Genomic DNA, 16,701 nt, shown 5'->3' with positions numbered 1-16,701 from the left:
CCCAATTCAGATTTGAAATGTTTTCATCTTTAGCTGCTCAAAAACAATGTGTTTTGTTGGAGTCAGTATATTACATGATTGCTGCTATATCAAATAAAGTTACTTAGCATGATAGAGACCATAGCTGGACAATGACCTACAGCTTGGCTGTCTGCTGTCTTCTAGACCCCTATTTGTTGCCTAAGGAAGTACATATTAATGCCTATCTTCTCCTCTCGGTGTCTTTCTTGACAAAAAAATTTCCTCTCATTACACTTCTCACTCATTTCCTGCCTTTCTTATGGACCATCACATCTTTTTCCTCCTGCAACATGTTTTAGCTGATTTGGAGTTACCAAGAAGCACTTAACTTTTGAAATGAGATTTACAAAAAGGTCCCTTTGAAAACTGACAGTACCCTGCAGGGCTCTTGCTCCAGGCAGCTGAGAAAGCATATGAAGAGGTTGTAAAGGCTTCCATTTGAAAAACTCTTCCTTCCTCACCTTCGGCCAGGTTATTTCCCCTAGTAAACTGCAGGTTAGACTGGCAGCTATCTTGCCTGTCTTTCTCTCCCTTTTGTTTTTTTGCCACTATTTATATTTTCAGTGAACTGATGCATCTCCAAACATGCCCATTATATTTCACATTAGTCAGTGCAGGAAATTGTTCTAATTGTGGTCTTTCACTCACATTCCTTACTTCAGTTCCTGCAATATGAATTTGTCTTAATTTCCAACTTATTACAGTGCAATACAAGTTTTTAGGTGCTGTGTGTATATGTGTTGGGATTTTGTTAAAGCAGACAAGAAGAAAAGATACAGCAGGTATCTTTCAGTAACACACACCATCCTTGTCCCTCTTCCTTTAGTGCTTTTACAACACTATGAATGAAATAAGCATTAGTGAGGTGTTGTTCAAGGCACGAACCCCACTCAGAGACGAACGAGTGCCAGAGCAGAATTACCGTTTATTCAAACTGCCTAGGTTTAAATACCACACCTGAACATGTCACATGACCTTCTAACCAATGACAATCAAGTATTGTCTGAGAACCCGGGAGACTACAACTCCCATGGTTCCTTGTCACATTCTTCCTGCCACATCTCCCCCCTCTTTTTATTAACAAGTTGAGAAACAATACATTTTTAACATTCTTATTATAACCAATCTTATTTCAACTAATTATAAAAAACAGGGCCTATCGTCACAAGGTCTTTATTGAACTGTTTACAACTTTATTGGTTCGTGCAGTATTCAAGCAACCTCAAATTACCCAGGGTTTGTAGGTGTGGATAACCTTTTATCTGAGGGTGACTTTGTGTAATGGCATCATCTTTATTTAGAAAGGAAATGTTTTGGGTTGTAGATGTTGTTTTTGAGGTGGTGTTGTTTGAAGTAGTGTTTAAGATGTCTTGCCATAAAGTATACTTGGGTTCACACACACATACATGCATCCACTCAAATTTCTCATTCATACTCCGGTGGCCACCGTTTCATTCTCTCCTTACACATGCATTCTTAAACCCTTTATTGTGTTTGGGTCATGGAGTTCTGGTTTTGTATTGGTTACTGTTTATATGTTTCTTTGTGATTATCCCTGTTTTAAGGAGATGTTAATGTAGATTTACACACATAGGGAACAGACCCATATCTCTCTTCCTCTCTCTCTTTTTTTTTTTTTTTTCTTTTTTTTTGATACCATGTTTTTCACTGTGTGATGTGTTTACTATTGTTGGTCATGTTTCTTCTAATCCAGATCCTTCACTTATTTCTTCTGGTGGTTGTTCCTGTTGTAGGGGAGGCCTAATATAAGGCCTGACACATCTAGAAGGGACCCATTGTAATTTGGTACCCTTGGATACACAGGCATATCCCCTTCCCCATGTTATGAGGTCTACTGGTCCTGACCATTGCCCAGATATTAGATCTTTGATCATAACTGGTGGTTTGGAAGATGAAAGTATTTGAGTTTTATGTTGGCGTTCATACCTGCTATGGTCTGTATCATCACAGTTTAAGAAATTTAGAACATATGACGCTTTCCATAAGCGTTCCTGGGGGCTATATACCGACTCCCCTCTTTTTTGTCTTTGAAGCATTTCTTTTAGTGTACGGTGAGCTCTTTCTACAATCGCTTGTCCTGTGGGTGAATGCGGTATACCTATGGAATGGAGTACCCCCCAATCTGTGAGAAATGTTTTGATTTTTTCAGAACAATAAGCAGGGCCATTGTCGGTTTTTATGGTTTTTGGAATTCCTAAGATTGCGAAACAACTGAGCCAGTGTCTGATAATGTCTTTGGCTTTTTCTCCCGTGTGTGCTGTTGCATTGATGTATTTGGAATGCGTGTCTACTGTAACATGGACATATTTTAGTTTACCGAATTCAGCTATATGTGTAACGTCTGTCTGCCAGATTTCATTGGCTGTTATGCCCCTGGGATTAACCCCTTCCTTAACTGGCATTGGGGTAATTTGCTGGCAGTCAGAGCATGACATAATTATGTCTCTGGCCTGGTTTATTGTAATTTGAAATTGTCTCTTTAATGAACGTGCATTTTGGTGGAAGAACTGGTGTGAGAGTTTAGCCTGTTCCAGAATTTTGGGAACTGTAGTTACCATAGCAGCTGCATCAGCTTTTTGATTGCCCTCTGCTATGGGTCCTGGAAGTTCTGTGTGTGACCGAGTGTGCATTATGTAAAAATCAAATTTTCTGTGGTTGATAAGAAACCATATGGTACGAATTTCTGTGAATAAGTGAGGATTAGTGACATCTCGAAGAAAGGAGGCTTCGAGACGTGAGACCAACCCTGCTGCATAGTGAGAATCTGTGACAACATTCATAGGTTGATCATGGAACAATTCAAATGCCATGCGGATAGCTGCTAGTTCTAAAACCTGTACAGAACCGTGGTCCAAGGTTTGTACCTTCTTGTCCCATTGTCCTGTGGCAGGGTTCTTCCATGTCATGGCGGCTTTTTTCGATCGTCCAGACGCGTCAGTGAAGACTGTGATTCCATTTACTGGTCGTAGTTTGCAGCGACGTGTGGCCATCAGGGGTAGATTTCCTATTTCCGCCCAGAGTTTATGTTTCGGGAAGTGAATGGAAATATTACCGTGGAAGTCCGCTAATGCAGTCTGAAACCCAGCGTCCTCTGCAAGAAGCCAGTCTAAGTTGTCTTCCGTGGCTGGAATGTAGATCGTGTCAGGATCCCCTCCATCCATCTCCTGCAGACGTCCTCTACCTTTCATGACTAGCTTAGCAAGCATGTCATTAATGGTCCAAACAGTCTTAGGTGGAGAGTGGGGAAGAAATAACCATTCTAGAATTCTCAAAGGGTCGGATTCTGCCTGATCCCATTGGAAAAGGACAGCAAAATGTTGGAACTTGCTGGATATGATGGCGAGGCGAATGTGCAGGTCAGGGTGTCGTCGTCTGCTTTGCCTGTTTTCAACGGCCTGGGAGCATACTTCCAGAGCTTGTTTTGCTTCTGGGGTTAGGGATCGAATAGATGTGAGAGTTGGGTCACCTTTAAGTAGCTCGAAGAGGGGGTGCAATTCCTCTGTTGTGATCCCCAGGAAAGGCCTCAGCCAGTTAATTGCTCCTAAAAGCCGTTGCAAATCATTCAGGGTCATAGTGTCTGTTACTTTGAAAGTCAGTGGTTGTGGCATGATTTCCTGTTGAGTGATCCTCCATCCGAGGTAGGTCCAAGGTCGGGTGCGTTGAATTTTTTCTGGGGCAAGCTGTAGACCTGCTTTTTGGATGGCGTCAGCTAAGGCAGTCAAGGTGGATTGTAGTTCGGTCTCGTGTTTTGCTGCTATCAGGATGTCATCTATATAATGATAGATGATGGTTGAAGGGTGGAGTTTTCGAACAGGGTGTATGATGTTGGTTACCACTGTTTGACAAATCATCGGGCTGTTTTTCATGCCCTGAGGCAGTACTGTCCAGTGGTATCTTTGCATGGGTTCCACATGATTGTAGGCTGGAACTGAAAAGGCGAAGCGAGGAGCATCTTCTGGATGTAAAAAGATTGTAAAAAACCAGTCTTTCAAGTCTATTACTACTAGTGGCCATCCCGCAGGTAGCATGGCAGGGGAAGGAAGTCCTGGTTGCAGTGTTCCCATTGGCTCGATGGCTGCATTAATTGTTCTGAGGTCTTGTAGTAAACGCCATTTGCCGCTCTTCTTGGGTATGCAAAACACCGGAGTGTTCCATGGGCTAGAAGTTGGTACTGTATGTCCAGCATTTAGTTGTTCCTGTACGAGGTCTCGCAGGTGACCTAGCCGTTCCCTCTTCAGGGGCCATTGGTCCACCCATATCGGGTTATCTGTCTTCCATTTTAGTTTGATAAGTTCACGGAACGGCTGACCAATGACCCTTACTGAAAAACCTGATTGTTTGCTGTTGCTATCTGTACAATGGTACCAAATTGACCGAGGACATCCCTTCCCCACAAGGTACATGGAATGGGAGCTATGAAGGGTGCAATCCTAGCAGTCTGTCCCTCAGGTCCCAATACCGTACGCAGATGCTTGCTCTGTCTAGGTCTTTGCATACCCCCCACTCCCAAGATGGTTGAGGCGGGGTACACAGTGGGCCATTCTGATGGCCACTCAGAGTCTTTAATTATAGACACATCTGCACCTGTATCCACTAAACCCTTAAATTTACGCCCATCAATATGACATGTCATCATGGGTTGGGAGGCAGAGATCGACTTGGCCCAGAAGATCTGTTGGGGATTTGTGCCTGCAAATGCCTCAGTACTCTTATCACCCTTTTGTGTGGAGGAAGTGCTATACAAAAGGAATTAATTGGGCTAAGTGCTGCCCTTTTGGTATATAACAAGGCGGCACAGGTGTCCAGGCCATGATTTGGATTTCATTATGAGAATCTGGATCAATTACTCTGGGTAAAATGAATATACCCATCGTGGTAGTTGATGAGCGCCCAATTAGTAAGGCATGCATTCCCGCCTTTAGAGGTCCCCAGACTCCAGTGGGTATCAAAACCACTGCAGTAGATGTTAAAACTATTGGTTCTCTGGAGACCAGGTCCAGCCCAGTGCTGCCTGAGGTGGCGGCGAGCAAATCACTGGCATGTTGTTTGAAGCCGTATTTGTTTGGTTGGTCAGGGCGCGCGGCTTCGCGCCCTGTCTCCCGTTTCCCTGCGGTTTGGTCCCCCCTTTTACACCACCTCGGAACTTGCAGTCACTAGCCCAGTGTTTTCCTTTGCCACATCGAGGGCAGTACCCTGGGGGTTTTTTAGTGCAGTGTCTTTTAATGTGATCAGTTGCTCCACATCGGAAGCAACTGCCTTTTTCCTTTTCCCCTTCGGGTACATGCAGTTTGGCTGCTAATGCTGTGGCTAGTGAGTCTGTGTGGTGATTGACTGACCCGACATCCTGGCAAGCTCGGACCAATTCAGCTAATGTGCACTGATCGCGTTTGGGGATCGACTGCAGGGCCCTTCGACAGTCAGAGTTGGCATTTTCGTAGGCGAGCTGCTTGAAGAGCATCTCTCTCGCCTCATCATTATCTATTTGTCTCTCTAAGGAAGCCTGCAGTCGATCCAGAAACTTAGGGTAAGGTTCAGTGGACCCTTGGAAGACTTTGGAAAAGGATAGTTTAGAATCTTTGTCTATGCATGGAAGCTTTCGCACTGTTCTCAATACAAGTTTTGCGATTACTTCGTATATCTCTCGGGGGTAGTCTATTTGGGACTCGGGCTTTGAATGTGCCCCCTCCCCGACTAATTGAGCATAAGTCATTCTCGTTTGAGCATTAGTTTGGTCATTAATATAAACCTTACAGCTTTCTCTAAAGTCTGTGAGCCATACACTAAATTGTGTAGTGGTTAGTACCATTTTTAGTAGTGCCTTCCAGTCATGGGGTGCAAACATGTGTGTGCTACTTAGGGTTTCTAGGTAGGAAAACATGTGGGGTGAGGAGACACCACTCTCTTTAATTATCTGCCTTAAATCCTTAATCACCTCATATGATAAAGCTTGGTACTGGGGGCCTTGCCGGGGCCGATGTATAACAGGGCATGCATTTACTACTTTCCAGTCACCCACCCGAGATGCTTCCTCTCTGCATGTATCCCATAAACCTATGGAGGGACCCCTGCCCAATCCTGAAGTTGTTTCTCCTTCTGTGTTCTCTATAGACTCGCTGTCCATTTGTCCATCATAGTCTTCCTCCCCCCTTCCTGGCGAAATGCCTGAACCTGGGGGTGGTTGCTTCACTTCTGCCGCACAGCAGGGGCAACATGGCGGTGTCTCTGCTGCCACTCTCCTTCAGCACGTTGACTGTGCAACCGCCGTGTAACGGTCGCCCTGTAACGGTCCAGGGGTAGGCGCTGCTCTATAACTGCCCCCGGCTCCAGCAGCACCGCTCGCTGCTCTGTACGGCACGGTCTCAGCTGCAGCCATGGGCGCTGCCATGAAGCCAGCATCCTCCCCTGCTGCCATGCCCGCACTGTCACCCCCCAAGCCTGGGTGGGGCGGCACTGCCGCTGCACCGTTCCCCCCAAGGGCTCCCCCTCCCCCCCACCCCCCTTGACCAACGTGCATCCCCCTCCCGCACCACTCAGTCAGTGGGGGGGCTGGGGTTGAAGGGGGGGGGTTGAGAGGAAAGGAGTGAGGGAGGGGAGAGTCCACTCTCCCGGGTGCATTTGCCTTTCTGTAGTGCATATTTAAAGCTATCATAATGTCCTTCCATGTAGCTAAATTCTTGAGGGCATCTGTTTTTCCTTCACTGGCCTTTTCGATAATCTTGTTCCCTATTTTCCTCCAAGATGACACTTGATAAGGTCCAGTTAGAGGTAATGCAGGTTCATGTAACGAAATCCAATATAACAAGTCCCATAACTTACTTTCTTCTATGGTTATGCTCTGTTCTTGTAAAAGTCGAGAGATAGCTTCAGCTGTTTGTTTGATTTTTGGAGTAATTCCCTCCTGACGGGTAAACCACCCTCCCATATTCGCCAATTATTGGTTACCTCTGTGCTGAAGCTCTGTTGTCCTTTCTTCTGGTCCTTTTTTCTTCCTTTTCTGTTCCTTTTTGCAGAGGTAACCCAGCGCGCTGAATTCTTTCTTTTCTTCCTTTTGGTTTTGGCGATATGGACACCCCCGGACAGGTTCCCCAGAGCTGCTGCTCCTGGTTGCCGGTAACCTGCTGAAGTCCCTTATCGGACGGCCATTTGAGGTGTTGTTCAAGGCACGAACCCCACTCAGAGATGAACGAGTGCCAGAGCAGAATTACCGTTCATTCAAACTGCCTAGGTTTAAATACCACACCTGAACATGTCACATGACCTTCTAACCAATGACAATCAAGTATTGTCTGAGAACCCAGGAGACTACAACTCCCATGGTTCCTTGTCACATTCTTCCTGCCAAGCTGCCTGAGGAAACTCACACAGAATTAGGTTGGCAGCCTAAAGAGATGCACTGTAACTCACTATTCATGGCTGCCCACATGTGCTGGAGCTGTGAGTTCACTCATAGTCCATGTCTCTGCAATGCTGTGCAAAGGAGAGCTAGCTCCAGAGACAGTATTTCCCTTCTTACACTTATCAGTGTGGGTCTCCCTATCATCAGCTCCCCATAAAGCAGACTCTGTGCTGGTCTAATCGAGTCTTCAGTCTTCCTGTACCTCCTCCTCTTCATGTTAACAGTATGAATAGCAAGCAAAATCCTCACAAATATCAGACTCACTTAGCAAGCAGCTGCCATACAGAAGCCTATGGCAAGCCAGGCTTTATGTGGCTCAAACTCTTCCCTTGAACGAGGAATAAGTGCAAACCTCACACCTGAGCTACCACACCCCTGTGTCTGGTGTCAGTGAGGGATAGTGTCCTTTGAACCACAGACTTCTGAGCAGCCAGGGTCGGGAAGGAAAGGAAAGGTGAATAAAACTAGGACAGCAACACCTTGTCTGACCAAAGATCCTTGCAATCTTTACTCTCACAATAACTGTCAGAAGGCGCTTCTGGAACAGTTAGGAAACAAGAAAATCTCACACTGATGTGTTTGCTGGATGACCTGCATACCTCAGTGGCAACTCAAACTTCTGAACCAGGAATAGCATTTTCGTATTTATAAATTTTTCTTCCATTATTTTGTCCAGTCACTTTTTATCTCAGATAAATTTCTCACATTAAAAACTTCCTTTTGGCAGGAAATTCCACAATTACACATTATATGAAAAACTATCTTCCTTGTCTGGGACTTGTCAATTACTTGTTTCATTCGATGACTTTAGGGTTATTACAGTGTAAAAAACAGTTCTAAGTATTGTTCTCACAAGAACCATCATGAATATATAGAACTGTGTCACACCTTTCCTATGACATCTCCTTTACAAAAAATCCCAAACCATTCCATACCTCTGATTTCCTGTGTCTCCCTTTGACTTTGACAGAACTTGTGCTCCTTTCAAAGTTGAGATACCAATTCTACATTCAATATTCTTGTTGCAGATGGAAGATTTAAGTGGAACACTAACATCTTCTATTTTGAGCAGCATTTATCATCATACTTCATAATATTTTATTTTGGTTTTTAGTTAGCATTGAGCATAGTTTTCATTGAATTACAAAATCTGGAGTGTTCCCTAATACATATCCTTCAAATATATCTACCTCAACTTTTATTTTCCATTTGATCTATGGCTCTCACATTATTATGATGTCCTTGTGCAGTACTTTGCTGGTCTCTCTCATTTTCAGAACCTTGATTAACTTAGTAGAGCTTGTGATTTTTTTCACCTTACCTCTCACTTTCTCCTTAAATCATTCACTAAGGTGATAAACAGCACAAATATAATTGAATCATAGAATGGCCTGGGTTAGAAAGGACCTCAAAGATCATCTAGTTCTAAGCCTCTTGCTGTGGGCAGGGACACCTTTCATTAGACCCATGTAAGACTTCACTAGTGATCTCTTTCCACCATGAAAGTTTATTTTTACTTGATTTTTCTCATATCAATATTTTCTCCATGTGAGAAGATTTTCTCTTATCTCACAGTAAGTCAGTTCAAGAACTTTTGGAGAAGAAACTTCAAAAATAAATGCTTTTGGAAAACCAAATGGCTACATCAACTTACTTTTCTTACTTACTTGTTTACTTCTTCAGAGAAGTCATAGATCATTAACTGATTAAAATTCTTTTCACAAAAACTTGATGATTCTTTTCTAATATATTTTGATGATTCTTTCCTAATATGTTATAGTCCTTATTCTATTTATCCCTATTTATTAATGTTTTATCTAATTCTATCCTTTACTGTAATTTTCACAGATTTTCTGGGTACACATATAATTTACAGATTTATATGAGTCCTTTAATGATCTAAAAAACTGCATCTTCAATCTGTATTACAAGGGAATTTATATGCTACAGTTAATATTTCAGCTATCTTATCCAAGGAAACCTATGGAATCTGAGAGGCAGAGTTTTTGAAAATTGTTAAGGTTCAATTTAGAGATTTATTCCTCAACTCCTCCTATTTATATCTTTTTTTTTTGAGACACACATAAGTTTCACACACAAATATGAATAACTATGTTTCAAACTTTCTAAAATTTTGTTGTGAAAATTTTTTTTAAAGTATTTTTTTTACCATAATTTTTTACCAAAATTATCTTCTCTGAACTCCCTTCAGAACTCTTGGCAAGCTTCCTACTCCTAATATATTTGAAAAATGATTAGTACCTTTTATGCCTTTTGTAAATTGTTTCTTAGATTCTTTCTTGACTTTTTTTATATGTTCAAATCAATAGTTATTGTAATGCTCTTTTTTGTTTTCTCCCTTAGTATAAAATATCAAGCTTTGGCTCTGCTATTCTGAGGAGTCACAGCAGCCTGTGCAAACACATAGATGTAAATTCTTGGATACTCATAGGAGATGCAAACTAAGAGATGAGAACTGTGTGCATTTCTTTGTGTGTCTTTTTGGAGTGGTGACTTAAATGTAAAAGACATCAGTGAACAAGTTTGGCATGGAATCTCACTTTATATGTCTGAAAAGCGGAAGCATATTTAAGAAATACTCTCGTATATAAGAAATAATATAGTTTTAGCAGAGAAGAGCATTATAGTTTTAGCAGAGAAGAGCATTATTTAAACCTCCAAATTTAATCAAACAGATATTTGTTGTCTCTACATACACAGCCTCTCTCTTGCCAAAATATAAGTTAAACTGTGCTGACATCTATACAGTCATATAACAACAGACTTCAGACACTGGCAGAAAATAGGCTGCACATTGTGTTCATAGGTGTTTTGTTTCAAGATAACGTACATGCTTAAAACAAGTAGAGACTCCACAGTTTACCCATAATGCTCCAAAGAACTGTTCCACAGAGTAAGAAGACGAATCTACTTTCTTCTAAAATACCAAGTTTCTGGGATCCAAACTCAGTGGATGCATGAGTTACTTATTTTTAAAAACTATTTTAAGAAAATCTTAAAAATAGATGTAGAAGTTGGTCATTTTAGAGAAGGTTGTATCTTGGAAACTCCTTAGCTAAAATATCCTGGGTCTTAGCCTAGCAAAGCAATTTTACAGAGTAAACTCATGAGGTATTTGATCATTACTAAAACAAAACAAAACACCAGAAGAAAACACAACTGAAATTAAAATACTTGAGACACAAACGATATTTTTTTAGTTCCTAGATACATACACCAACAAACAAGTGAACACAGAATCTCCTCCATCACAATTAGCAAAGCGAAAAATAATTTTTCTATTCTATACAAAGAGTGGTTTGCTTCCACCATCTGTCCAGATAAGCTATTGACCAAAACATGAGCAAATTGAGGGTGTTTCACATCAAAACATTCTTGGCCTTCTTGAGACTCAGCACTGTAGAAGGAGCATATTAGAATTTCCCAGGAAAATTGTTTCTTCCAACTAATGGTTAGATTAACTACACATAATTAAGCTTGTATTCAAAAGTATAGTAATCAAAATTAATGCTTGTATGGTGTTTTACTCTTTAAAAATCAGTTTAGTTGACCGTTCTGCTCCCTACAGAATAACACACTGAAGTAACAAGTGCACCAGTCAGTGAAATGCTTTATGGAGAACAAAATACAAGTACTTTGTTTCATTGGAGAACTGCCATAATCATATGATAGTTATACTATAAGTTATGGTTAAGGAGACAGGACAGTGCATTAGATTAATACTTTGCCTTCCTAATCTATTAACATACCACCTCTGGGACATGATTTTTAAATCCACTGCACAGCAAAGTGACTGAAAATCATTCCACCCTGACAGCTTTAAAAGATCACAAGTGAAATATGTTAAGAAGGTCTCAATCCAGTTGATACTGAACAGGAGCAGCCACCTCAGAAGCTACCCAGCAAAGGTCCTCTTTCAGCATTCTCACCCAAACAGATAGCTTTATTACAGAGAGTATTTCATACTAGGCTGGTATGCCTATGATATGCTTGAAATGCACACTAAAGCAGTCCAGGACAAGTGCCCTACAGATTAATTTTCAAAGAATATTTTATGTCTGCTCATGTATAAAACTTTAGGAAAACATTTTCCCTACTGATGCTGGTATGAAAAGTGTAGAAGGATAAATTGTAAAAGCTATGCATTTTATTGTTTCTTACATTTTTAGAATGAATAAGAAAAAGTCATCTAGAACTAGAAAAAAAGCTACATAAACTGTTTTGCATCAGTATTACACTATTCTAAATTATAACTGTAAAATCTCTAGCTGGACTAGACTATTTTTCTAACTACTACTATAGTTAGCAACACTGCAATTTTTCAAATATGTAAAATATTCCAGATAATGCTATGGTTTCTTTTCTCTTACTAATAAGCGTGAGTAAAGACAAATAGCAACATTACTACTTTTCCTGCTGGTGAATTCCTAATTAAATAGTTTATTAGCAGATTATCTAATCTTCATTTAATGAAGACATCCAGATGGTGTATCTTAAGTAAAGCAAAAAGGGAAAGAGCTGAATACTGAAAGCACAACATAATTGGGTATGGTCAAGTTGGAAAAGATTGAATTCTCATGTTACTGTTACTGTAATAACATACAATTTTCTCTAGAAATTGTCAATGAGTGATGACCTACAGAAAATCCTTTGACTATTCCAGTTATAATTTTAAACATGCTTGACTGTGTTTACTTCACTTCCATTTGACAGTAGTCTTCACCCCATGGTCTTGTTTCTGTACCCTAATTGGATCATTTAATCTTTCTAGAGTCTTTCTACCTCAATTAAAATCAAATTGAGGTTTTTTTTCCTTTAATAAATTAATCATGACCAAACTTCTCTAATTAGAGTGAACACTCAAAGGAATAAAACTTATCTGAAAGTGGCATTTATGCAGAACAATTATATGAGATACAGGTGCCTCAAATTCAAACTGCCATTTGAATTTCTTTTTATATTTTTGAGTATTTTTCTTACAAAAATATTAATAATAGCATGACTGATTTCCATCAACAAATAGCAGAATAGTCTGTCTGAACAATGAGAATGGAGGAGGTATTTGGGAGTTAGTATGCAGAAGATACTTAACCAAGCTTTTACAAACCCGATTTTGCAACAATGACTGTACTTAAGCTCCAGAACTCCGTGGAAAGCAAATTATTCAGACTAAGTGGGACTCTGTTCTTAAAGGAAATGTATGAATTAAGGTGAAATTATTTATAATTCGGACTAACTATGGTTGAAGTCTGAATGTACAAAAATCCAGAGTGTGTTTGAAAACTGTGTAGTAAAACTCAATGGATATCAAGGTGGTTATTGGGTCTTGGTCAATGTTTTAGAAATGTGTTCTCCAGGTAAGTGCAAGTATCCTAGGACAAAGATCCTTTACAAAACCAGTGCTTAGTTTGTGGCCAGTTGCTTTTTTTTCCTCTAAGAATAGCCACATGGAGCTGTTAGGAGGTTCTGATACACCTGTGTGGGCTTTTTGAAATCAAGCAGTCTTTGAGCAATTTTCCCCTCTGTATCAGTTTGCAAAAATATATCGCTCTTTCCTCATATCACATGGCTATGAGTTATTTGAGAAGATAGCTTGGTGAAATAGGAAAAAGTGACAGCAAATTCCCATTCTAGGTGTCAGCAGTGTAAATTAGACCTATTTGTACTTCCACAACTTACTTACTTAAGCCAATTTAAATGGCACACTTCTGTTCTAAAGTATAAGTGAATACTAATGAGCTGCTCCAAGGAATATGCATATGAGAAATCCTTACTTTGTATGGAACTGTGGTAATGACCAACACTGAACTATAGTCAAATCTTACACCACCCTGAAGAAAAGCCCATGGGAAAAGCTAAGCACTTTGGCACGACTCAAAGACTAATACCTGCAGTTAGGTCAAGTTAAAAAGCAAATCCAATGCAAAAAGCCATGGATAGAGACTACTGTACTACCTTGTTTTCTTTAGGTCAAACCCAGGGCCTTAAATTGCACTTTACATCAGGAACACAGTGAGCTGCTGGTGGAACACTAGTCTCTCGAACCACATTTAATACAAGATTCAAAACCATCACACAAAATCCTGTGAAGATAGTATCTCAGTGTGACAAAGGGATGGATATCAGGTATCAGGGTCTGTATCTCAGAGAGAGAGTTGCAATCTTCTTAGAAAGCACAAAGGTCCAAAAGAAATCTGTGGAAATCAAATCAGCCAACTTATTTGACCCGTGAAAGCATGGGCCTTTTCCACATGACAAAACACACTCAGATTTAGTGGGAAATGTGTTTATTTTAATTATGCTATTTGCAAATTTTCTGCAGGATGTACTGTGAAAGTAGTGAGGCTGTGTTATTACAAGTTATCTATCATAACTCCCTGCTATTAAATCATTTTACTACTTTTGTGTAGATCACAGAGCAGCAAGTAGTTGAGCCTAGTTAAAATATTACATTTCTCCTGAACATTAAATATTGTACAAAGAGTACAGTAGCCTTTATTCCAGCAGTCTGATTACACACAAGTATGATGTGCAACAAATCACATCAGAAAGATTACTTGGAACAGAATGCACTATTATTTTATCAATCATTAAAAAAAACACAAACCACAGAGTAGTATAGTAGAATCACATTTTGTGAATGTGTGATTAAATTCCTGTTTAAAAGGTTGTGGTTTAGTTTGACCTTACTATTTGATGGGCCTGTACACGTTTTTACAGTTCAGTTACTTGTAAAAACAAAATGCTGGAAGATAACAGAAGAGGAAAATCTCTTTCAAACACAGATTAATATGATTATTTATTTTTTACCTATGAATGATGTCACTTGACTTATACTTTAACTCATTTTAAAGAAAAACACCAAGAACAAAGACTAAAGAAAAACAAGATTAAGTTGAAAGTCATATGTTAACTGTCAGAGACTCTAAACTTAACAGTGAAAATCAAAAATTTCACTCCTGAACCAAATATTTTCTGCGTGAGAACAAAAAACAAAGGCAAAGGCCAGGAAATGGGAGGCTTCTTGTTTTGGTTTACAAACCACAGGTTGCACGTAAAAACTTGGCAAGCATCAGAGACTCTTCTTACCAAAACTTAACACTGAAAGTAATGGCAACTAACACTAAGCACATTTCTCTTTGAAAGTATACATTTGGATCTTCATTATACTTTAGGATCATGCCTTGAGCCTTCCATCAGTTGCAAGTTCTTACCAGGATTCTAAAATTATGTTCACAACCAGAAGTAAAACTGCAAGCACCTGTATAAGATCAAAAAGCCTTATAAAATTAGGAGTTGTATTTACACATATTTTTTATTTGTTGTATTTAAACTCAAGTAATGGTTGCATCTGAGCAAATCACAACCACCTTTTTAGAACAGATAAAATTCAAAATGCCAAAGTAAGACAAGATAGAATTAAAGATCCTTACAAACCTGCATACACATCAGTGATGTCCTCCAGAATCAGCTCTAGTATGTTGCCTTTGGAAATCTGTAGAAACACCGCTCTAACTCCTTCAGCAACCTTTCTTTGTGCTTCCTACAAGGCCCTGCTTTCTGTGTTCTCCCTGGTCTTGTCAGTTGTGGACAAACTTCTTGTTGTCCTCCAAATGCTCAGCCAGTGAGGCTTTCCTAGTCATAGCTGTCAAGGAAAAGGGCAGCTGCCCAGATCTCATCAGTTCCTTTTGAAGGAAACATGACACAGTAAGATTCATAAGTAAAGAAAATACCATCAGCCATAGTAAGCCATAAAAAAAAAAAAGACCTATACCAAAAAAAAAAAAAACCAAAAAAACCAAACCAAACAAAAAACCCACCAAACAAACAAAAAACCCAAACCAAATCAAAAACAAGCAAACAAAAAAAACCCTCTTCTGGTAGGATCCACAAAAAGTAAGAAATGTCCATTACATATGGTTTTCCAAATGGTGAGAAAAGCATGTTACTTAATGTGGATTTCAGTGTTTTGTCTGAGTTCAATATCATCCTCTTGCTTTGCCAAAAAAGGAAGCTGTCACTTCTGAAGTATAGCAAACCAGTTCTCAGCTAAAGCAAAATACTAAGTAACTGTGATAAATATATATATATGTATATATATATATACACCTATGTGCTGGTTTAAAAGTTAACCAGCAGGGGAGAATGAACTCAAAAGAGAGACCACAAGTCAGAATAACAATTTATTAAAATAACACAACAAGTATGATTATACAGACAAACAACCGGATTCAATCGACAAAAACCCAAATGTACAACCCAGCACCCTGGGATATGAACAAGCGGTGTTCCCCGGGCCCCCCGAGTCCAAAGTAAAGGGGGAGTGGAAAAAAAACCTGCTGGTGGGAAAGCTGTTGCAGTCCGGTCAAAATGGTGATTGCAGTCCAGTTGAGGGTGGTGGTCTCAGTCTGGTTGAGAGCAGTGAGCTGCAGTCTTCCTCTGGATCCCACGAGTGGAGAGAGTGGCAAGGTTCTGAAACTCCAGGTTTATATATTCTCCAGCTCAGGTAGCAATACTTAGCCCCTCCCCCAGAGTGGGGACTTCCATAAAAGGATGTTCAGTCCTTCCCTCAGAGTGGGGAATTCCATAAACGGGTGTGAGGGTGCTCAGTCAGGGAATTCCACAAAAGGGCATGAGAACAGGAGCATGGGGGGAGGGGGGGGCACCTCGCAGGCCTCTACTGACAACAGTTTCTGAGAAATGGTATGGAGGGCTATAGAATACACAGTTTTGGGCTACACCCATCCAATGATGAATCGGTCCCAGCTGTTCTAGCTAGGACAACCTATCAAAAAAAAAAAGTGAGATATTATGCCTTTTCTGAAAAAAGACCCTTCAGCCATGACAGTTGTTAAAGGTATAAAGACCCATGCTTTTCTACTTTTAAAAATCTATGATTCCTCTTAATCAGACAGAATAACAACGTCAGACTTTCATGTACAGGCCATTAAAGATGAAACATTAACCTAGCATTTTAATGCAGTCTTAGAATTTGGAAAAAATATTTTTAAGATAAAGTAGATTTTAAAAATCCTCAGAATTAGTATTAGTTTACACTAAAATAAATCAAACTGAACTATCTAGAGGTGACTATTGGCTTTCTATGATGGAGTGGCTGCAACAGTCAACAAGTGAAGACCATCCAACTTCATCTACATAGACTTCTCTTAGATCTTCAACATGGTCCCAGATGACACCCTTATCTCCAAATTAGAGAGATATGGGTTTGAAAGGTGGACTAT

General features: G+C 40.0%; 1 protein-coding gene across 1 annotated transcript; it reads right to left on the bottom strand.

Annotated features, from left to right (window-relative positions):
- Window positions 1–5,608: 5,608 nt before the first annotated feature.
- Window positions 5,609–7,357, bottom strand: LOC113947449. Its single transcript, XM_027644017.1, has 2 exons — window positions 6,539–7,357; window positions 5,609–6,486 (listed from the first exon to the last, which is right to left on the bottom strand). Exons 1-2 carry the CDS (start codon window positions 6,962–6,964, stop codon window positions 6,226–6,228), a joined length of 687 nt encoding a protein of 228 aa, XP_027499818.1. The 5' UTR covers window positions 6,965–7,357; the 3' UTR covers window positions 5,609–6,225.
- Window positions 7,358–16,701: the final 9,344 nt, after the last annotated feature.

Source organism: Corapipo altera, unplaced genomic scaffold (assembly GCF_003945725.1).
Source record: "Corapipo altera isolate COAL_440 unplaced genomic scaffold, ASM394572v1 24b, whole genome shotgun sequence".
Lineage (NCBI taxonomy): Eukaryota > Metazoa > Chordata > Aves > Passeriformes > Pipridae > Corapipo > Corapipo altera.
This window is presented reverse-complemented; position numbering and strand designations above follow the sequence as displayed.

Coding starts and splice junctions, on each gene's coding strand:
- LOC113947449 (XM_027644017.1), bottom strand. CDS start 6,964: ATGGGAGGGTGGTTTACCCGTCAGGAGGGAATTACTCCAAAAATCAAA. Junction 6,487..6,538: donor GGATGCACGTTGGTCAAGGG/GGGTGGGGGGGA, acceptor CGGCAGTGCCGC/CCCACCCAGGCTTGGGGGGT.